This window comes from Cricetulus griseus, chromosome 8 (assembly GCF_003668045.3).
Source record: "Cricetulus griseus strain 17A/GY chromosome 8, alternate assembly CriGri-PICRH-1.0, whole genome shotgun sequence".
Lineage (NCBI taxonomy): Eukaryota > Metazoa > Chordata > Mammalia > Rodentia > Cricetidae > Cricetulus > Cricetulus griseus.
Window position 1 is genome coordinate 15,551,487 of NC_048601.1, and position 24,103 is coordinate 15,575,589.

General features: G+C 36.6%; 2 protein-coding genes across 2 annotated transcripts; one reads left to right on the top strand and one right to left on the bottom strand.

Annotated features, from left to right (window-relative positions):
- Positions 1 to 662: 662 nt before the first annotated feature.
- Positions 663 to 1,550, bottom strand: LOC100773598 (taste receptor type 2 member 120-like). Its single transcript, XM_027429961.1, has one exon. It carries the CDS (start codon positions 1,548 to 1,550, stop codon positions 663 to 665), a length of 888 nt encoding a protein of 295 aa, XP_027285762.1.
- An 18,622-nt stretch (positions 1,551 to 20,172) lies between these two features.
- LOC113837126 (gliadoralin-A-like) lies at positions 20,173 to 22,507 on the top strand. The gene is made up of 3 exons (XM_027429979.1): positions 20,173 to 20,236; positions 20,940 to 21,178; positions 22,481 to 22,507. Exons 1-3 carry the CDS (start codon positions 20,173 to 20,175, stop codon positions 22,505 to 22,507), a joined length of 330 nt encoding a protein of 109 aa, XP_027285780.1.
- Positions 22,508 to 24,103: the final 1,596 nt, after the last annotated feature.

The following is a 24,103-nucleotide window of genomic DNA, read 5'->3' on the forward strand; positions in this document are numbered from 1 at the left end:
ATATCAACACATGTCTCTCATTTCCACAATTTATACAAGATTTTAAGAAACCAAATTCTCAAGAGATTCCCTATGGTTGTCTTATATAGTTCACAGATGTAGTCTTGATAAGTGAAGAAAATAGTGAATATGTGCAATTATTTCTATATTTTTATTGTGATAATATTTTAAAAAATATTCTCTATTTGAGAATAAAAGCATAATATACATGTGATGTGCTTCTATTATACTGTTAATTGTCATGGTGTAATGTAAGTTCAGATTTTGATGTTTCAACCATGGCAGGTACATTGAATTCTAGATCATACAGCAAAGTGTTATTCTCAGAGAATAATAGGATACTATACAAGAATTTATGGTTATGAAATATTTCTTCTATATTCTTTATAACTAGATTATCTGTAAGAAACCAGTGATGAACAGAATGTTCTTTTCAATCTTTTTTGTCTGTTTGTTCTCACCAAAATGCATCCATGTATCCTTTTATGTAACAAGTTTTGGAATGAGACTTTCCTATGGATAGCTTTAGAAATTCTTTAATAACATGTTTTCTGAAAATAGTAGTGGAGAGAAAATTATTACTATTAACATCAGTTGTATTTAGCTAGAAGATACCATATCTGTTATTTATCTATAGATGTGAAGGCTTCCATTTTTTTCAGTCAGCATCTCACCTGCTTTAGAAACAACAGAAGGGATTGTTTCAGCTTCTGGTTTCCCCAGATCAAGATAAAAGAATGACCTATTGGGTAAACAGCACCAATTGCCATGCACAATAAGAAGACTGGTGAATTTTGTAAGCTCCAACCTGCTATAACTACACAGAGAGCATATGTGGCATATAACACAAGAAAGGAGATCACAGTTTGCAAGGCCTTTATGTGGACCATGGTACTAGGATCTTGACATCCTTTGCTGTGGTGTTTCATATTCCTGAGATGTTTGACTAGGGAGTAGATTAAGAGCAGAACACATGTTAGTGATATGCAAAATGGTATGATATTTATCAGGCCAAAGATATGTATGTCTGCAAAGCTTGTAATGTCCTTCAGGTTGTTCTTCAAAGTCACATTTTCTTCATAATCACTCCCCCAACCAATCTTTTTGATGTTCACCATACCAGGATAAGAAACAAAAACCAGGAAAGTCCCCAAAAATATTACCAGAAGAACCTTCTCAATTTTTCTTTTTAGGTGAAGAAATAGAGGGTTGGAAAAATTGGCTATCTTGAACAAATAAAACATGCTGAGCATGGTCCCAAGCCAATTGCTAAAATGGTTGGTTACAGTCCAGATAATGCGACCCCAAGCTCTTATTTGTACATTGTATGTATCTGCAGTGAACACAGTTGAATGCCAATTCAATAACATCCCTGAGAGCAAGCCAATTCTGGAGATGGCAAGAGCAGTTATCATTCTGTCAGTGGAGGAGAACTTTCTTCTCTTGATACAGTTAATGGCATTCGCTAGAATTATGAAAATATTGGCACAGTTTCCTAAGAGAAATTCTGTTATTATTATGATGGCGACAATCCATTCTAGTAAATTCATTGTGTCTGTTCAAACAAAAAAGAAAAAATTATAGGCAGGCGTTACTTTACTGATTATGACTCTTTTTATACATAGAGGTAATTGTATTCATACTTGACTAAATGTATACTAGAGTTCTTGCTTCATTCAAAATCTGTGCCAAGTAGAACCCTAGTATGGTGTGGATAATGGATGAATTAAATCTCAAGTTTATGGAAATTTGTACTACCACAATGTCTCTAATTACATACCTTTGTGTCTCTGCCATAGACTAGTGTATTTCAGTGCTGATATTGGAGGGACACTGTATTCTCATTTGCCAGCAGGCAAATAAATACAAATTCTGTTCCATTATTGTAAATTTTGTTCCTTCTTTAATCATCCATCAACTGAGATAGTCAGCTTTGTTTTTAGTCAAATTTTAGAGTCCAGTATGTAAAGAATGTAGGGATGCTGACCAGTATGTGAAACTTGGTTCATCTAGAATAATCATCCTCTATGGACTCGTTTATTTTTGATGGAAGATTCATGTACAAAGAGTCTCAAGTTTCTATCTCAAAAGATTCAAGGTTTTCTGAGGAGCATCACAAAAGACAGTATTCCTTGAAAACTACTCTCTGATAGCACATGCCTGTGTTTAACTTGATTCTTCATCAGCTCCTAAGAATGCCTATTTACATAGGCAAGCAAGCATGGATATACATTCACACACATACATGGACACTTCATGAATGGAAGAATTATTGCCCAGTGGTCTTTAAACTATAAAGTTTATCTCAGGGATGGCATCAAGGACTATAAATCTCTTTCCCTACTTCAATTTCAGCTCATTCTTAATGTTTTAAAACTCTTATGTAGAGCTTCACAGTGTTGCTCTTGACTTCACCCCATTTTCAAATATTATTGGACTAAAATTACTTGAAAGTTTGTAATACTTCTTAGACAATTAAAGAACATGACTTCCATCTTTTGCCATCTAAATAATGAAAATCAAAACTACACCGAGATTCTGTTTCATTCTAGAAAAATGTCTGTAATCAAAAAAGTAGAAACCAAGGCAGAGATGGGCGGATCTCTATGAGTTCCAGGCCAGCCTGGTCTACAAAGCTATACAGAGAAAACGTATCTCAAACCCCCCACCTCCAAAAAAGCAGAAACTAACTTGAACATGGTTCCACTGTGATCCAGCACTGGAGGGGTGGAAGAGGGGCAGTGGAAGTGTGAGAAAAGATTTGCACATTCAGATCTCATCTCATAAAAAGCTGAAGGTAGTTTCTGGAGAAATAGCTCCCTGAACATAAGTCAGCTCCTAGTAGTACCCATATCAGCCTGGCTCAAAACCACCTTTAGCTCCAGCTTCAGGGTATCTGGCACCGTCTTCTGGCCTCTGGTTTTCAGTAGTATTGTTGTTATACTCCATAATCTTACTTTAAACAGTCTAACAAAACTACAAATTGGTGTCTGGATTAATGAATCCATAAGAAGTGGGCCTTATAGTTCCGTAATGAGAAACATTACTCATTTATACCGTTCCCTAATATAGAATAATTTTCTAAAATTTCTGATAGTAAATAAAACATAACATATAGGATATTTTTATATCAAATACACAAAAGTTGCTATTTCACCTGGAAAACCAGTCTACATGTTTCTTAATTCCTCAGAATCAGGAGGACACTGTGCTCCAAAGATTCCTATTTATGTTAACAGTCTCAGATTCATGAATTCTTCATGAATATTTATAAATGTTAGGAATAAATTATTTACCTTATGGGAAGAATGAACAATGGTTGTCAATTGCATGTCACTATATTATATTTCAGAAGAATATAAGATTTAATTGATGATAATCTTTTAATTAAATATATCTAGGTAAGTGGCATGTTTTCTGTATTTTAGTTAAACATATCCCAATATTTTATGAGCATGGAACTAAATCAACTTATATTAGGAACTAACAGGTTATTTTTTCTCAAGACAGGGTTTCTCTGTGTAGCTTTGGAGCCTATCCTGGCACTCGCTCTGGAGACCAGGCTGGCCTCAAACTCACAGAGATCCACCTGCCTCTGCCTCCCGAGTGCTGGGATTAAAGGTTTGCGCCACCAATGCCCGGCAAGAACTAACAATTTTTATAACTCTGAGTAATAGGCACTCAATACACACATGTTAACTTGTGTATTTAATAGTAATATCAGTTGAATGGCAGAATACAGGTTAATAAAATGTGAAAATTTTCAAACACATTAGGGTTCAAAAGTAAAACAGGGGGAAACACATAACTTATGGTTATTGTTGGTAAATTTTCAGTAAGTTATAATCTTGTTTGTTTATGGAAATGAAAATTTCTTTGCTCATAGATAAACTTGTAAAAACATTCATCAAACTGTCAAACTTGACTTGGAATAGATTTTCTTGTTCATAGTGTTCTGAATTCATCCATATATTTGTAGAAAAATATATGTTCCATATTTTATCTCTTTTTGTCTGGAGATATTTTAATCAAAGATAGATTTTGAAAAATACACATCTATAACCACTTTAAAAAGAATAGTGTACATTGGACATGCAATTCCATGGTAGAATATTACAATAGCATGCACTGGAAGTTTGAACCAACTCATAGGAACAAAAAAATGTCTTTGTGATAATTATATGGTAGATGTAGTAAACCTTTACTATGCATACATATACATAGCAACTATTACCCTATAAAACAGTGATGTTCTGAGTTTTTAAGGCTTTTATAGACTAATGTGTGCAGATGTCAGCAAAGCTAAAGGAATTACCTTCAGAATAGGCAGGCACTGTCCTTGATTCAATGGAACAGCAGCAGCAGCATCCTGAATTCATGGGACAAAAACAAAACATGAAAACAAAGCAAATTTGATTTATTCCATTAAAGGTTGTCATTTCTATTACATTTACGCTAATTTATAGGTATAAAAAAGATACATGGATCACTTTTTTCTTGATTTCTGATTCAAAAAGCCAGCAATGTTACTGAAGGATCAAAGAAGCTTTGCATTTTTAGCTCCTACTCATGTTTTTTGTGCAGATGGAAACAGAGTAGCTTCTGTATTTAAGTATGTACTTGTTTTACTATTGGCTTCATGATGAAATAATATAAATATGCAAATAGTAAGTAATTGTGATGATACTTTAAATGCAAATGTAGAGTGCTCTAGTATTTCCACAATAACACCAAGAAGTAAGACTAACAAATAAAATGTTTTATACAATTGTTGAATATGATGTTAACTTATAACTACAAGCAATAGCTAAGTAGAATATAGCATTTGCAATTAGACATTTCTACAGTAGTGAAAAATAATAATAGCTAGAAATATTCATGCTAATAAGTATTACATACCATATTTTGTTCATATACTTATTTATATTGATAAACAAAATTATATAAATAAATATCTGGGCATCATGGTTCTTGCCTATAATTGCAGCATTTGGGTTGTGAAGGGAGGAGGACTAAGAGTTCAAGGTAGGTCCTTGTCTTCTGGTATAAAGCAGGTTCGAAATCAGCCTGAGCTGCACAGCACACTGCTTCAATAAACAAACAAGAATAATCTGATCAAATATAAACATATGTTGTGATCTGCCGTAGATGGTATAACCTTCCTAAGGAAACTTTTGCATGTTCAGCCTTGCTTGCAAAGCAGTTCTCATGATAATCACAGGGGACTTTAACATTTGGCATTTTTCCAAAATGCTACCAATAAATGATAGTTAAATACCAAATATAGAATTATTCCTGAAAAAATATTGGTTAAGAAACCAGTTCCCGCTGGGCGTTGGTGGCTCATGCCTTTAATCCCAGCACTCAGAAGCAGAGGCAGGCGGATCTCTGTGAGTTCAAAGCCAGTCTGGTCTTCAGAGTGAGTACCAGGATAGGCTCCAAAGCTACACAGAGAAAACCTGTCTCGAAAAACCAAAAAAAAAAAAAGAAAGAAAGAAAGAAAGAAAGAAAGAAAGAAAGAAAGAAAGAAAGAAACCAGTTCTGAGCCGGACATTGGTGGTTTACGCCTTTAGTCCAAGCACTCAGGAGGCAGAGGCAGGTGGATCTCAGTGAGCCTGGTCTACAAGAGCTAGTTCCAGGACAGTCTCCAAAGCCACAGAGAGACCCTGTCTCGAAAAAACTAAAAAAAAAAAAAAAAAAAAGAAAAAAAAGAAAGAAAGAAAGAAAGAAAGAAAAAGAAAAAAAGAAACCAGTTCTGAAAGAAATGAATGAATGCAAAAAACAAGTGTGTGCCAAAATTCATTTTCACTTCGGGAGTTAAATAATCAGAACTCATGGCTTATTTCTCTTTAGAAGATTTTCAGACAACAAAGGAATAGCTTAGAAGGCTGTGCATTCTGTGTTTGTAGAAGGCTGTGCATTAGGAAAAATAATATTAAAATATGCTTTTATTCCTGAATGAATGTCAAGAAATTTTCAGTGATAAACCATAAAAAAATGTACAGAGAAGTTTTTCCCAATCTTTTTTGTGAGTCAAAATTTTCTGTGCAATAAACCATAGTACTAATGAAGCCATTAAGTCATCTACAGATAACCAAGATATTTCCTGAATATGCTTTAAATTTTTCACTAAGACATATAGCAAAGAATTACCAGTCTATAATCCACACTGCTAGAGGAAGTATGAAACAAGGAGGACCCTAAGAGAGGATTGCATATTCCCTTGAAGAAGGGGAGGAGGACAAGAACCCCTGAACAAAGTGGGAGCATGGAGGGGGGAGTGGAGAGGAAGGAGGTAGGAAGCGAAGAAGGGGAGACAGTACAGGTATGAAGAGAAGTCTGGCACAGGGGAAATGTTAGGGGATCCACAGGGATTCCCTAAACTAAGAATCCAAGCAGTGGTGGAGAAGATGCCATTGATGACCTTACCCTATAAGGAGATTGGTGTCTACCTTCGTTACCATTGCTAGAGCCTTCATCCAGTAGCCGTTCAAAGCAGAAACAGACACCCACAGCTAAGCACTGAACCATACTACTGGAGTCAAATTGTGGACAGGGAGGAGGGATGAGCAAAGAAGCCAAGACAGTGCTGTAGAAACCCACAGAAACAGTTGACCTGAACTAGTGAGAGCATGCAGACCCTAGTCATAAAGCTGGGGAAACAGCATTGGACCGAACCAAGCCCTCTGAATGTGTCAACTAGGAGGCCAAGACAGTCTATGGGTCCTCTAACAGTGGAGCCAGTCTTTATCTCTAGAGCACAAATGGACTTTGGGAGCCCATTCCCTATGGATGGATACTATTGCAGCCCAGGTACTGCAAAGGTCTAGGCCTAGGCCCTACCCCAAATGGTATGACAGACTTTGAAGGTCCCTGGTGGAGGGTCTCACTATCCCTGGGGAGGAGTTGGGGGATGGATTGGGGGGGTGGGTGGGGATCATGGGTGGATGGAAGGTCGAGGGAATGGTGGATGGATATGTAAATAGGAGCAGTAAGTAAAGAATTTAAATTAAAACATAGAATAAAAAAATTTCACTAAGTAGTACCTAATCTAGGTGAATTCAAATCCCCTAGATATGAAACAAGGCAAAATGCTACAAAATTGTGAAAGAGAACATGTCTTATTTGCATGCTAGCAAACTAGGTTTCAGCACTTGCTTCACCATATTCTATGACAGATTCCAGCCTATGATAACGATATTAAGTATATGAATAGTTGTTACAAATTGTTTGGGGAATAAGATGCTCTTCAAAATAAGTTTTGCCCTCATTCTTTATTACACAGTGCTCCAACTCTGCTTGATGTTGGTTAGTAAAAGAACAAGAACCTGTGATATTAGGCCTGCTTACCTTTATCTTTCTTAAAATTTCTGGATGTGATAGTGTGTTACCAAGAATAATTTCCTCTCTGTTTTGTGCAATGTCCCCTGAGCCTTGGGTGTTGGGGTTCTGTTGTGTATATAATAATTGTGGTTTGACATTCCATTTTTTCAGTTTTGGCTTTCTATAACAATTTCCATCTACTGAAAAAATAAGCTTATTTGATGAGGGTAAGACCTGCACTTGGCTGTGGATACAAGTGTAAAGAATGCAGCCAAGGATTGTATTGATTTAGGAAAGTGACCAAGAGTAGTAGACTGTCCTCTAGGTTTTTATTAGTTATGCTGCAAGTTACCATGGCCTCTCCTGCCATGGGTATTGGCCAATTTACATTACCAGATATGAATCCCCATCCAATTAGATGTGTTTTGGTTATACCAAGGACATATGTGCCACTATTGCATCTTTCGGAATACCTTTTGCTGATCAATGAAGGCATTAAAGCTGGGTAGCATTATTGATTACCTTTCTACCTCATCAGCTTGCATGACTCCTAAGGCTTCCAGGTCAGACCCAGATGTAAGTTTCTAAGTCCTGTGTCTGAAGTGTGTTGTGTCTTCAGTAACGGGATCCTGCCTTCTTTTCCAAGATCACACAAAGGGCAATGGCAATAGCCTATATTATTTTGGTGTCTCTTGAACTCCCCTGATTAACTACTCCAAAGGAAGTTTGTCCTTGTCTGGCAATGGTGTTTTTCTAGAAAGTCTATGGTTTGGGAAAAGAGCATTGTCTCTCTAAGTGGAATAATCCATGTACATATGCATTATATTATATTCATATACATATATATGTATTTGTATATGAGCATATATTATATGTGATTTAAGTAGACATAAAATAATATAGTTCCTTATGGCTTTTCCAGACAGTCTTAGTGCTATTTATCTCTCCTCCTTTCCTCTCCCTCAGTGTTCTCATTTTTTTGCTCTTCAGGTAAATCTTCATTTTTTTTTCTCATTTTCTACTTCATAGTGACTGTAGTTTTAATTTAAAAAGCAGTCAGAAAATAAATGATTCCATTTTCTTAAAGCCAGCTGTATGCAAAACTAAACTACAAAAGTAGACATTGCATTAGGTAGTAAAACAACAAAGAAAATTATGCAAATAATTTCATAAAAGGATGATGAGTATCTTTTGGAATAAAACAGGTATTATGAGCATAAGTCTTCATACAAAACTCAGTGTGTCACTTTAAGACTATATTAGCCTGTATTCTCTCATTATTTTTATCATGAGCTATTTCAAATGTATCATTATATTCTAGAAAGTATGCTAACATAAACTTATCTCTGTGTGTGCCATAATCCAAACAAATCAATTATACTTTTATGAAATTTAAATAAAAGGAACATTCTGTATATTAATGAGAAAGTTACCATTCCTGCTGTTCTTTTATTTTTTCTGTTGCTCATTATATCATTTACATATTCTTATTTTCCACTCTCTTTGAGCACTATACTTGAGATTTCTTATAGTGTAGGTCTGTTAGGTATCTGGGCAAATGTCCATCTCTTTCAGTTTTGAGATCTGCTCCTCCATTACAAATTAAGAGTTTTCCTACTTTTGTACTTGTTGTTATATGAGATACTTTTATTCCACTTTTTCTGGCTAAATCTGACACAATTCTTATTGGTCACTCTGAATGCACCTCGTTTTAGATATTTTGATATTGTCTCTGTTAAACTAATCTGCAAATCTGGGTTAGAATGTGCTTTTTGTGTGCTGGCAGGTTCTCTAGGTGTTTAGTGAGCTTCTTGGATATAAGTGTTCATAGTTTCCACCAGATTTGGGAAACAAGCCATTGTTTATTTTTACATTTGTATTTATTTTTATTTAAGTGTATCCATGTGTGCCTGCTTGCTTGTATGTGCACTTCCTTCATGCACATGAATATAAAGGCCAGAAGAGGTCTAAAAACCCTTTTAATTGTAATTACAAGGAACTGTTAGCCACATGATGGATATGTGGGTGCTGGGTACCAAACCTGGTCTTCCACAAGAGCAACAAGTGCTTTAAACAGCTGAGTCATCTTTTCAACACCCTTAGCCATTGTGTCTTATATCCAGTCCAACATTTTGAAGAATGTTAATTGCACATTTGAACTTTGTTGAAGACCAATGTTGTTCATTTCATTCTTTATTTTTCTTATGTGTTTAATTTATGCTTTCAGGTTCATGAATATTTTTTTCCGGAATTAACCTCTCACAATATATTGTCCTTTCAAGAATTTGACATTAAACTATAAATGTCCATTGGGATTTTTTAACTCCCTAGTTTTATTGCATGGACAGTTGATAGCTAAACCTTTGGATACCGGTAATGTATTTATAATATCTGTTTTAAAGCTATCTGGTATTTTTTGTTTTGTTTTGTTTTTTCGAGACAGGGTTTCTCTGTGTAGCATTGGAGCCTGTCCTGGCACTCGCTCTGGAGACCTGGCTGACCTCGAATTCACAGAGATCCCCCTGCCCCTGCCTCCCGAGTGCTGGGATTAAAGGCGTGTGCCACCAATGCCCGGCTGCTATATGGTATTTCTAATATCTGTTCCATTACACATCATAATTTGCTAGGATTTTAACAGACTTTAAAAATACACCATTGAATGTCCCACAATGTGTGTTAAACCATGTTAAATGCTGACTATTTTTTGTGTGTGTGCCTGTAGATATCCATTCAAGTTTGGCTGGGAGGCATTTAAAATGCAAAGAAACCATTAAATCTTTTTTTCTGGCTTTTGAAATAATTTAAGAAATAAAAATCAAATGTTAGATCCAACCACTGGGGGAAGACTTTCTGTGCATTCTGGCCAATGCTCCAAGAAATATATGATTTTCTATTATTAATAGTATGGAGTAGATACACTTCTTCACTCTTTATGTCTCAAGGTCAATATTTCCTGTCTATCCTGAATGGTTACTTCCTTACCTTAGGAAGTTATCTTATCAGTGCTTATGATTACTCTGCTTTTTGGTTCTCTATGCTATGGATTCCAGTATCTTAGACTCCTTGGTCATGTCAGCTCAGGGAATCCACTGGGCTCCTTCTCCTACACCATGGACTGGAAACACTCAAGGCTCAGTTGCAGGCCTCACTCACATCATGTACTTCCAGTGCTCAGGTAACAGTGCTGCTCACTGCCTGACATCTTAAAACTTTCTCATCATGAGACCTCATGTTTTACATATTTTATCTGTTTGTTGTTGTTTTACTATTGGTATGTTTCCTACCCTTTAAAATGCAAATTGATTTCAAGCTGAGTAGAACTTAATTGCATACAATAATTAGTAATTTTTATATTATGAAATACTTCCTTGAGACATAATTCTTTATGAAATTAATTTCCATTCCAGTTAAAATTCTATGGTTATTAGGAATAAAGGTAGTCTAAAGAATCTTACCAAGCCTATGTGGAGGCACTGGGGCTTCATTCTGGTGGGTCTGGGAAATGTGTTTAATGTGTCTGATATATGCTTAGATGTTTTAAAGTACCTATGGAACAGCAGAGGTAGGTCATTTGGAGAGGCATTTCCTAGGCAAGAATGAGGGCCTGAGTTTAGTTCCCCAGGGCACACAAAAGCTATGAACAGTGTACTTTCCTTTTGGTTTCTCTTTTTAATGTGTTATTTGGGCAACATTAGAATAATGTTCTATTCAAGAAGGTTATGTGTCAAATAGCTTTGTTTATATGATAGTATGGTTTATCCATCTGGCCACCTGTTTTGTTGTTGTTATTTTATGTTTTTTTTTTAATTTGTGGAAAATGGAATTGAAACAAACATCTCCCTTAGTCCTGAGGAAGGTGAGTAATGATGGTCTAGAACAGGAATGCCAAGGAAGATTCAATGTTCTTCACACCTGTGCTTTGTATCCAGCTTCTATGTTATCACTAGATCTGGTGATATGCTATCTGACATTAACTAAATTAAAAGGAAAGGAAAAAGATCAGTAATAAAGATGTGTTCTATAGTAAAATTATATTGACAATATATTTTTCTTGAGATTCTATAAGAATTAGTATAGCTAATTTCATTTTAAAAATTTATAGATAAATTAGATGAATCTTAAAGTTGAAATGTATGGATTGCAATCAGAACACATTACATGAGTGTCTGTGTATAAGCAAGCTAAATATATAAACAGAAACTTAATTCTTACCACAATCCTCAAAATGGTCACCTCGGTTGAAAACTAGAAGCTGAAATAAAGTGGTTTGTAGGATATATGATTCAGCAAAACATTTATTAAGGAACATAACAAAGTCTGTTGAGAGGCACACATAACTGAAAGTTATTACAAATGCAGTTATTACAAAGTGGCCCAATTCTGAATTTTCAGTAAAATTAAAACCACAAGACTTCTCTTCTAGCATCCAAGTGTTTAGAAGAATATAAAACATACTCAACTGGTTAAATGTAAAGAAGACAAAACCCTATGTTAGAAATGTCATAAGACTAGGAAAATTCCAGGAATTGATAGTAGAAAAAAAAAAAAAGAAGTGAAAACTACTACAAAGAAATATGGATGTTTTCAAGGGAAACAAATCAAACCACTCAGTTTGCTGAATTAAATTGCCAATGCCTGCTCTTTGAAAAACACAGCTTCATGTTGCAAGTGTAGCTCAGGGGTGAGCTCTTGCCCAGTTTTTATGAAGCCCTAGATTTGAACCTCAATAGCACAAATAAAAGTGAAGTTAAAAACAACAGTTATGATGCACATTAAGAAGCTACAAAGTTAGTGAAAAGCACAAAATCCTAGATTCCAGGAAACAATGAGTAGTAAAGGCAGAGAATTGAGAACACAGACCCTCAGTTTCTCTTCCACAAGGGCCTGAATTTCCTTGGCCACCGTTCTCAACATAGAGTAGCTCTGCCCCCTGGTGGACGCTTAATTATCTCAGAAAAATTTAGTTGCTAAAATGGGGGGGGGGTTATATTGTAGAATTGGCAGATTTAGTAAATAAAAGTATAGAAGGTACAATCTTCATCTTTTAATAAAATAATTCAATTTTATAAGTTTTCTTTGACATAATTATAAAATAAATGTGTCACAAATGTAGAATGATGGACTAAGTTTATTTATTTATTTGAGACAGGGTTTCTCTGTATAGCTTTGGAGCCTATCCTGGCACTCGCTCTGGAGACCAGGCTGGCCTCAAACTCACAGAGATCCGCCTGCCTTTGCCTCCCGAGTGGTGGGATTGATGGAATAAGTTTAAAATAAAAGGCCTCGCTAATATGATAAATGAACAATGACAATAATTTATTGCTTATCTAAGATTCAAATGGAGTTGGACATTTTGTTTAATCTCTTAACTGTGCTGGGTATGTTATTTTCAGTGGTTAGGAGTAGAACTGATGGGGGAATGAACCTCCATTTACATAGAACATTTTTTTTCCTGAAAGTTTGTGGCCGGAAATGTGGACCCTAAAAGTTCTACTGAACAATGGTAGATCCTTAGGCATTGGGACTTGATAAAGGTTACTGGATGATAGAGATGCCAGAATCTGGGATGCCTATATCATTTCATCTGATTCGTGGGACTATGAACATGTTTTGATATAAAACAAATTTGGTGGCTGAATGCTTGCTGGAAGTTGGTGTCATGACCTTGAACTTTCCAGGCATATAAATTCTGATCCAACCAAAAGCATTTATAAAATATCAAGCCTCTGCTGGGTTTTTATTGCAATAATTTTAAAAGGACACTGGTAACTACCTTGTACTGTGCATGAAAGCATTGAGGATGATAACCCACTGAAACAAACAAAAAAATGCGTAGACTTAGTGGTAGCAGTTATAATCAAAAGAGTGCTAAGACTAAACACGAGGGCCTCTTCATCATGGGATTTCCAACTGTATCAGTGGTTTTCCTCACTATTGTAACAAAATATCTGGGGGAAAAAGCTTTAAAAAGCTGGAGCATATTTGACTTACACTGGGGGAGTCATTCATGAAAGCAGGACCAGGGACCTAGCAGGTCACATTGCATCACTTTCAGAAAGCAGGGAGAGGGGAGTGGTGGTACTCAGTTATCTTTGTGCTTTTTATGCAGCCCCAAACCTCATCCCACCTGAGTGTGTGTTTCCTTACCACAATTAATGTAACCCACAGAAACCCATCACTGACAAAGTTGGAGATTTCTTTCTAAGGTGATTATAGATCCTTTCAAGTTGACAGGATTGCTTTGTCAACCTGAAATGCAGTCATGTTCCTTTTAAGCCACAACCTTCTATCTTTGGTTGCTATAGATGTAAAGACACTTCACAATGCACTTTTCATTCAGCTATACTTCAAAAGCCTGCAGAATCTTTAACAGTTGTGATGTTATTCACAAGTGTAAGTGACAAAAAAAGAAGCTTCGTAGAATCACAATCGCTTCTTATTAATTATTGCTTTACACACACACACACACACACACACACACACACACACACACACACACACACAATTACTGAGTCTGCTTAACATTGCTCATGTGTATGTGGTTTATATTTGACTGTTTTGGATTGGAAAATGACTCATTCCAGGAGAAAAGTGATTCTCCTCTCCATCAACAGCCATTGTCTGCCTATATTTCTTCACCTTGTGGCATTGTGGAAATTATGTAAATAGAGTGGACTCATGAAGGAAATTCTTAAAGATAAAATAGTAAGAAAAAGTATAAGTATGAAGTCTCTTCTGAGACTTAGTGAAATTGGCATGAGCTCCTGAATAATCAAAACACAATGCTCCAAAAGAAAGGAATGAGAGCATGGTAGGGAAAGATGGAACCAAAGAAAGTTCAAAATATAGAAACTCTTCCAATCCTACAGCTCCATCCTAGTTACCTGGTACTTGAGATGGAATCATGTGGGTTCTGGGCTTGTGATGTCATCATCTGGGCTTCAAAGGACTTGATTAACTCCATTTCTTCAGCTCTGTTGTCTGCAGGAAGCAGAATCTCTCTCTCTTAGCCTGGCTGCACTCCATGCCTAAAGCTTTTCTGAGTCAGAAATTGCATGATTCTGGCATCAACAGCATCCTGGGATTTTGATTGTGACTTCACCTTTACAGTTCCACAGTACTCCCAGTAATTAAATAAATACTGACTTTTGGAAGTTGGAGTATTTTGTTTTAATTACTTTTCTATTGCTGTGATGATTTAAATACCATGAACAAGACAACTTATAAGAGAAAGCATTTATGTTCTCATCACCCCCTTCCCTTCCTCTTACCAAGCCCCCAGCTCCATTTATCCAGTAGATCTCATCTAATTTTCCTTCCCTGAGCAATCCATGTGTCCCTCTTAGGGTCTTCCTTGTTACCAAGCTTCTGTGGAACTGTAGATTGTAGTCTGGTTATCCTTTGCTTTACATCTAATATCCACTTATGAGTGAATACATGCTGGGTTTGTCTTTCTGAATCTGGGTTTTCTCACTCAGGATGTTTTTTTCTAGTTCCATACATCCAGTACTATGCCTTGTAGGAAAATCTTGAAAATGCCCATTTTAATTCATTCCTATCTGTAAGATTGTATTTTCTCTTCACCTATCTATTTCTCTCCTATTATGTTTATAGCTTCTGAGTATTGGGCCCTGATAATGTTCCTAATTATGGAAGCTAACCATGTATAAACTGTAGAAAATCAATACAGGCCCATCATTCAGACTATAATATAAAGCATGCACCAACCTTTAAAGCACCATGTAATGGCCAATAATCTTCACATATGGAAAAATTTAAGGGTGAAAATTTATGTTATGATAAATATGGATGTTTTAAGTCCGAAAGAAAAAATATACCAAATGATGCTCAGGAATGATTATGAATACAATGAGTTTTAAGTTTTAATTGTACATCTTCATAGTATTCCTTTGAGAACCTGCCCATGTACTAATAAAATACCTTTGAATAACATGGCATTTTTATTATCTAGAATCAGAAGTCTCTTCAACCTGCTGTGTTGGTTTTGGCAGTTACAAAATGAGTGAGTTTCCGGGGAATGAAACAAAACCTTCCTTTCAAATGCAGGATGCCAAGTCCCATCATATGACATTAGACAAACAATACTATCACACATATTCTCTGAAATACATAATGTGTCACACATCCTAAATTTCAGGCTGTTGTATTAAAAGTATGGAAGCTGAAATAAGACATTGTGAAGGGAATTTATGATACTACTGATCTTCTTAAACATGAGGAGAGAACTCCTAGTTCCAAGAGAAAAAAATGTTCATGCTCACCTTAAGGAAATGTGAATTATCCACTAATCACTAGAACAAAATCCCTCTGGTAAGCATAGCTGCATATCATGTATATCTTCAGAAAATATAGAGACAATATATGATGCTTTGTATATCCTATGTAAGAAACTGTGATTGTATTTTACTATAAACTCCAAGCAGTCATCATAAGTTCACAACACAGTGTAGCATTGCTAAAATAATTCTTTAAGCTGCCTCCCCATGGGAATATTGATAATGCCTTCTCTGGCACCTGATTTCTGTGGATGTAACTCTAGCTTTGAGGGCTGGGCACAGGTGACAATTGGAGAAAGGAATGAATACAATTTAAAGGTATAAACATAGATGCTGTGGTAGTCAATGTATTTAGAAGTATGCCTCTTAGGTTTCCAAAATGACATACATTGAATTAGAAGGAACAGTGGGTGTAATCCATGCCAAAGAACATACACAACATTTTCTGATGTTAACAGGACCCCCATGAAAAACCTTTGTGTATGTGTATCAAGGAGCATCTGCACGAACTGCTTTGTGGAAGATCTACATTGGAAAGGGGGTCATGCAACATGACTGAGATGGTGTGTTCATAACATTAAAAATATCATTCATAGAAAAAGTTTCTTAATCCTGTCTGCCAGAACTCAGAAAATACTGTACATTAGGTAGTTTGTAATATGAGTACAGGTTCTCTTAACTTAGAAGCAAATAAATGATATTAAAACAATAGAACATAATAATAAACTCTAGACACCAAATTAGCTAGCCTCAAACACGGCATGTCAACTGCCTCCTAGAACAATGATTACTTTCAAAACAACATACAACTGGAACTCAGTAAACCTACTGTCAAAGTGAGATCATTAAAATAACCACATAAAACTAGCAGGTTGGTTTGATGGATAAACTGGTTAATTACTCTGTAGTGTAAGTAACCTTGTTGAGGACAGGTTGCTAAAACATAAACATTCTAAAATAGTTTGGTTACATATTGTTATGGAACATCAAAATCACGTTAAAACATAGGCACCTGCATCGTAATAATGCAACCAGAATCTGTAGGCAAATCAAGGAAATGCATACTTCTTCGGGCCACTGATATAGTTTCCAAATTATGTCAACAAAATTGTTGATTTATTTAAATATCACAGTGGCATTTCTAGTTCAGCTGACCTATTGTGGTCTGGAACTGTCCAGAGGCAATTCACTTATTTTGGATGTGTTCATTTTTCCCATTAAACCTCAATTTATTGTTTCAAGCTAGTTAATGCTTGACAAAGCTGGATAAATGAGCTTTCTTTTCTGTTTATAGAATGTGTCACTCTTCAAGTAAAATAAGGGAGCTGAATAAAGTGACACATGGTGTTATTCCAAGCTCTCAGCACAGGAAAAAGGAACTTGAGTTCTATGCCAGCCTGAACTACTCAGTGATACTAATTTAAGACATAATAAGAAAAAGATATTAAAAGGGCAAATAAAAATGGCTAGGGGAAACACACATAGAAAGAGAAAGAGATCCAGGCAGGAAGAGAGAGAGAGAGAGAGGAGAGAGAGAGAGAGAGAGAGAGAGAGAGAGAGAGAGAGAGAGAGAGGAACACGAGGTTTTGTGGAGAATAGAAAATGCAATATATATCTAATGACAAGTGTAGTGAGCAATCTTTATGAAATTTTCAGTGAAATGCTGACACGACTTCATTCTAATTTGAAAAGATTATTCCTACGACTTTAAGAATTAATAAAACATGGAGTTGAGGTCAATAATGTTACCAAGTTCTGCTGGGAACGCTAATTAGTCCTCCAAAGGAGAAATACGCCCTGGAGCCACACGGTGTAGGTGTATAGATGGTTCAAGTGGTCATAAGGGGATTTTTTGAAATTCAAGCAAGCAGTGAATGTTAACAGACCCTCCTGAGAGAACTTAAATGTTCAAGTCATTCCTAGGTTTGTGAGCAACCGGATAAAATGGATATAATTAAATGATAAATCACAGAGAATCATCATGGGTGGTATTCCGTTCTCATGTTTTCTGATCCTGTATTGAACTCCTAACCCTCAAACATTTAAATTTATCTGTTACTTGGAAGTGGAAACTGTCATGATGTGATTAAATAAAAATGAAGCAGTTATGTCATTCTCAATCTAAAGTGACTCCTGTTCTTGTAAATTGAAGAATATGAGGACACAGAGGGAAATAGAGGGCAGCCATACGCTAAGAGCAAAGCCCACGTGGGGGCACAACACAAAGGTCAGCATCCAAAAGACACAGAGAGGGCCACTGAAGGGACATGCACTAACCTGTCTCTGCAGTATTCTGTAAGCCATGCTGCGTTACTATGGGGGAAAATTTTAGGATAGAGAAGTCTTAAAGTTTCTCCATGACATGCTAACATTTAAATATGTATTACAAGGCAAATGGAATAACTGCTTAGGTGTATCAAAATACCTTAAATTTCTGTATTCCTGGTATCAGTTTGACCATTGCTTTAACTCTTCCCTTCCTAATTGCTAGCCCCTCTCTTTTAGTTCTTTCACAACCTCCATTTTAGTTGTATCTGGTAGATTCATAATTAATGCTTTCTTCCATAATGCAATAATCTATTTTAGACATGGCTGACACAGGAAAAGGCCAGAGCTGAGTGATTTTTGGCAGAATCAATGGCTCTGTTAATACAAGTGTTCAAGCCCTCAGTCTGGCTGGCTGTGACTCATGTCCTTACTTCCTGACCTTCCTTTTCCACTTAAAGGTCTGCCATAAGCCACATCAGCAGGACACTTCTCTGTCATGTTCTCTTTTTAAATAGCATCTGAGGAAACCAAAGGCTGTCATGGCACTAAGCAGAAGAGCCTGCCAGGATGAAACAAGGAGGGACTGCTATCCATGTCATATAATCAGTGAAAAATCACCAAGTGCTAATGGAGTCTCACTTCAGAATATATCTGTGACCATGCCAGAATGGTCAGGTCCAAGGGACCCATTATCTGGTATAAACATAATTACTGTGAGAACCTTATTATATTAGTCAAACAACCATACACAAAGAGATTACAAAGAAACTCATGTGCCTTGGACAGGTCCTGCTGTCAAAAGTTGATCAAGGTGCTGACAGTATTTCCAATGACGTGGCCTACTCTGTCTTACCTCTTACTAAAAACTGTCAGCAAATTATAATCGGCCCTGCAGAAAAATTAAAATTCATGTGAATCCCATCTAAGTGTGAAATGATTAGAAGGAGCCAATGTAGATCTTCAATGAAGAAAATGAGATAGTTACCGGAAATTTAACCATTAAATGTAATAAGCAGCAAATTAAAAGACAGTAAACAATGCAATACCCAAAGGTCCAGTTAGAGATGAAATGTATTATTACCAAATATTTTAAAATCAAAATTGAAACAAGGTAGTAAAGAATAAAATAGATGTTTATTTAAATCATTGAAAAATAGATTCTTTCAAAAAAGTGGAGAAAAAAGCCAAGAAAACATGTTAAATAAACAAAGGGGACAATAGATTAAAAATGTAATCTATAACAAACTGGTAGAGAGTAGGGATGAATGCATACCAGAATATTGTAGAGATATTTCCCTTTGCTGCAGGCCAGCCCAAGCATAAAATTACATCTGATTGTTAATGACATACACAAGACAAGGTACAAAGCAACTAAGATTATTGGTGAGGCACCAATGCTCAATGTTCAATGCTATAACAGAGCAAATCAGTGTTTAGTGTTAGTAACTAGCAAACGTTCAAAATAACAATTTTCTCAAAGATAAAATCCCAAACTTAATCTCCAGAAACATTCTAGAAAAGGAGAGGAAACCAGACATCTGAGAGACATAAAATGTCATGCATTATCAACAAAATTCAAATCTATATTTCCGTGCTGCATAATCCCATAGTGGATTCTGTAGCTGTGTTTGTTTTAATAACTTAAGGAAGAATAGTAATGCAGTCAGAGTGTTTTAGGCCATACCTTCCTTCAACAGCAAGTATTCCATTATTAAGAACAATTCATAGAATCCTAGGCAAACTTCTGGGCCACAGTAAGCTGAGGTAGCAAAGTTTCATGATCAACCATAGAGAAAGGAGAAATGTCTTCTATACCACAAATACCAGAGTAGAAAATAATACATATGGGGATATATAAAGCATAACTGATAGACTGAGTGATAATACTTACCCCAAATACTAAACTTCCTAAATTTTGGCTAAAGGATTAATGACAAAAAACATGAACATATTTACACAAATATGTCACTCACCTCTATGCAGTAAATGGCCATGTCGACAATTTGCTAAACAGAATGAAATTGACATAGGGAGGGCAAAATTCAAATATCTAGATTGATTGTATGATATTGTTCCCTCAAAACGCAGCCAAATTTCCATTCCCCACCACATCCTGTTGAGCTGCAATGCCAGAGAGGAGAGTCAGGGACACAATGCATCCTGTTTGATCAGGAAGATCTCCTAGTTGGGGCTGAAAGATGTCATTGTTCTACAACTCCTTATAGATCCAGTTACTTGCTTCCCCCAGCACCTACTTGGGAGCAACTCCAGAGTCTCTTCCAAGATGCTGGTGGTCCTGCTCACAGTGTCCTTGCTGGCTCTGAGCTCAGCTCAGCGCCCAAGTGAAGGTATGCTGATATGGGTATGAGCTCCGTGATTCTGGGTGGAGGCATAGGAGACCACACAAACAGAAGGGAGGCAAGAGAATTAAAAAGCAGAACAAAAAATTACTGTAGGGTATTTAGGTCACTGTAAAGACCACTTGAGTCCTTAATCCACCTCCAATACCTGCATATTTCTTTTAATTTATTTTTAACATACAATCAAAACTAATATTTCAAATGGCAGAATTACAAATTGAGATTTGCTCATACAGACACAACTCTCTGGGCTGTTGAAGTGTATTGGAGTCTGGGAAAATTTTGTGACAAAGCTATGACATGACAGGAGACAGTTTGTGAGAGATGCCTTATTCCATACTTGGTGGATGCAGGAAAAATGAAGGAAAGAAACACACTTGAAGACCATTTTAGGAAAGGGTTAAGCCACTAATTTTAACTTGCAAAGTCTTGGTGGCTTCCTTGTTTGTGGAAACATCCTATATAAATTTTCTTCTCCACATCCTCAAAGCCTCATAGCATATGGCAAGGGAAGATGGCCTATACCACTGTCACTCAGGTTTAAAGGCAACCCTCTGGACCACACAGTGGTGAAGCAGGAGGTTAGACGTTGAGTGGCACTTTTCAGAAAAGGTTAGTGTGGTAGTCTTTGAGACAAAACTGTTAGCCTCTCATCACTCAGCTCATCTGTTCTTACTCTGTACCCACACAGAATTTGTGCTTTCCAACCGCAATACCAGAGAGAGACAACCCTTCCCTGGAAACTCCCAAGGAGGCTCCGTTGATAGTCAAACCCCTGACCTTCAAAACACAGGGGAGCCACAACCCAAAAAGTCTCTGCGGCCATCACAGCCAACACAACAGATTCAGCGGCCAAGGCCAGCTCCACTGCCTAGGCCGCCACCGCAGCAGTCACAACAGTCTCAGTTGGCTGTGCAGCAGCAGGAACAGGTCCCCGTGCAGCAGCAGCAGCAGCAGCAGCAGCAGTTACCTGTGCAGCAGCAGCAGCAGCAGTTACCTGTGCAGCAGCAGCAGCAGCAGCAGCAGCAGCGAGGACAATATAACAGGGTCCCTGTTGAATATCAGCAGGCACAAAGGGGTTAGGGATCTTCCCAAGGCCGGTTTCATCAGCAATTAGGAAATCATTGTCAGGTATGAGTTCTTTTTTGTGTGTGTTTCCATGAAACTCCTGAATTTCAGTATTTTTAGAAAAAATAAATTTACCATTTCTTAAACTTTAAATGTGTTTTGAATGTATACAGGGAGATTGTATCTCATTTTATTTATTAATATTTAGATACCCTGTGATAGGAGGGAATCTGTTCTATGAAACCTCTACAAGGTAATAGCTTAACTTAAGAAGCATTGTGCCCAAATTTCATTTGTAATGATGACTATTCACCCATCTTACTATGTATGCTTTGTACAAAAAGAGCAATGTTGTCTCTAAGGTAAAGAACAATGTTTTCTCTAAGGTAAAGAGCAATGTTCTTTCTAAGGTCTGCCTTGATGCTGAGAATCTACAGTAGCTCATCTTATATTTCTGTCATCACTCTGGGCTTAGGCCTGTTTCATGGCAAAACTCAGTTAACAAACCTTAGCTAGGTGTCTGTGTACATATGCTTGATATGTACTTGGTGCAAGTTTGAGTACAGAAAATGAGTGTGCATGCTTTGTGGCTTGCATGTGGAATTCAGAGAACAAACTTGGGTGTAAGTCCTCTGAACTCCACACACAATATATAAATATAAATCCATATATGCATATACATATGTGTATATAAGTATGGATATGTATGTGTATGTATACATGTTTTCTGTGTTGTTTGCCCTTATATTCAACATTGTTCTCTTCAGTTTTCATTTTATTTTTTGAGACTGTAAGGTGTTTAATGGTGTGGCACTGCCATGCTGTGTCTTACCTTGTGACCAGACATTTTCAGTGTTTTTCTGTAGAAGGATATATTTCATGGATGAGCTTCATAAACTCATCATAGTGTACTTTCAATCACAATCAAAAATATTCCACTGAAAATTACTCTCTCTTCATCTCATATGTAACAGCTGAGGGCATATCATATGATGGCTGCAAAGCTAAAGTGAACACAAATCAGAAGGCAAAGACTCAGGGACAGGAAACCATAGAGAAAGAAGAGGAGATGGGCTCTCACCTACCACATTCACCAACAAAAGATCAGAAACTTCTTTTTCACACTCTCCTTATAACCTTTTTTTTTTTCTCTGTTTCTTTCAGAAAGTGAATGAAAGGATCATGAGCTAAGAAGATTATCACGTAGGAGCAGTGTAATTATAGCTTTATCTTCACCCTACCAATAAAATAATGAGCATGCCACTTCTGACTGTTGCCTCTCTCTTTGGGTATGGGTGGATCAAAGGCCTTGAACTCAGCTTAAGAACAAATAGGGACTCTATCATTAGATACTTCCATCCCCCCCCCATCGACTGACAAGCTGCTGGATGAAAAAATAATGTGCAATTGCATCTTAAGCCAAAAGAAAAAAAAATTAAATGATTAGTGAATTTTCAACTGATATTTATTTGTTTAAAAAAGTAAAAGAAATAGAAGAAGAAATGATCACACTTTAGGGACAGAAAATTTTAACATTTTCAAAATAATTTATTCCTTTTTCTAAGGGTGTTAGTAAGTTTGATGCATTTCTTCATGTTTGCAAAATTGTTTTCATTATTGAACAATCACTGTTAATAACCAGAAAGACTCCATAAAATAGATAAAGGAGTAGTTTTTGAGAAATAAGTCCCACAAAAATTATTTTAAGGTCCATTTTTTTAGCTTGTTTGTTTTGTTTTTTGAGACATGGTGTCTTCATGTTGTCCTGGCTGTCCTGGAACTTGCTGTGTAGATCAGACTGGCATTGAACTCATGGAAATCCACCTGCCTCCTAAGTGCCGGGATGCAAGAACTGCACAATCATGCTTGGCGACTATTTTTATGTCTAGTGTTATACTCCCAACATGCTAAAGCCACACTTGCAATTATAAGTGATAATAATAAACCATGTGATATTAGTTAATTAGCACTTCACATAGCTTCTGGGACACATGTGTATTAGTTGATTTTATACCTGCAGAGGTCAAATAACTGAGGAGAAGCATTTGTGAGAAAGAAGTATCTACTTTAAAGTGAAATATAAGTATATCACTTCCCTTGTTTTCTTTCCTCCTTCAAGCCTCTCCCAGGTAACATTCATTGAGCCCCTTGCTTGCCCCTCCCAATTCTCAAGTTGATATTTTAAGGACACACTTGAACATGTTGGGGAAGACATGGTGAAAGAAAGGCCTTGTTGTGAAAAAGGGAGCTTGAGAGGGCTTATCTCCTCATAGAAGCAATCTTGAAACAGAAGGAGCTGAAGCAGGAACAAGAGCAGTGCTGTCGCCAGAAAGCCTGTCCCCATCAAATCACTTATTCCCGTGAGGCCCTACCTGTTCAGCAGTCTAGAACTACAACAGTGCCACCAGCTATGGTGCAAGTGTTCAAACGTGTTCAAACACATTAGCTTATCAGAAATCATTCACATCCAAATCATATTTATCCGTTCATGACTACATAGCTGGGAGAAAGTTAAGCTGCACTTTTTTTTCTTGTAAAATTTACAGTACAAATAATCTTAATTAGACTATTATCTCTCATTTCAAAAAGAGAAAAAAATGTGATAGTTCAAGCCCCCTATGGAAGATCCCAATATTAGTTTGAGCAAAAGGTACTTAATTTGAAATTTGCTCTAGGGTAGTTTTTGTAACTATGTAAAGGTGAAAAAGCACAACTTAATAAAATCACAGCTCACTGTGATGTTATACCAAATATTATAATCAAATACATGAAGTAATAGACATGCAA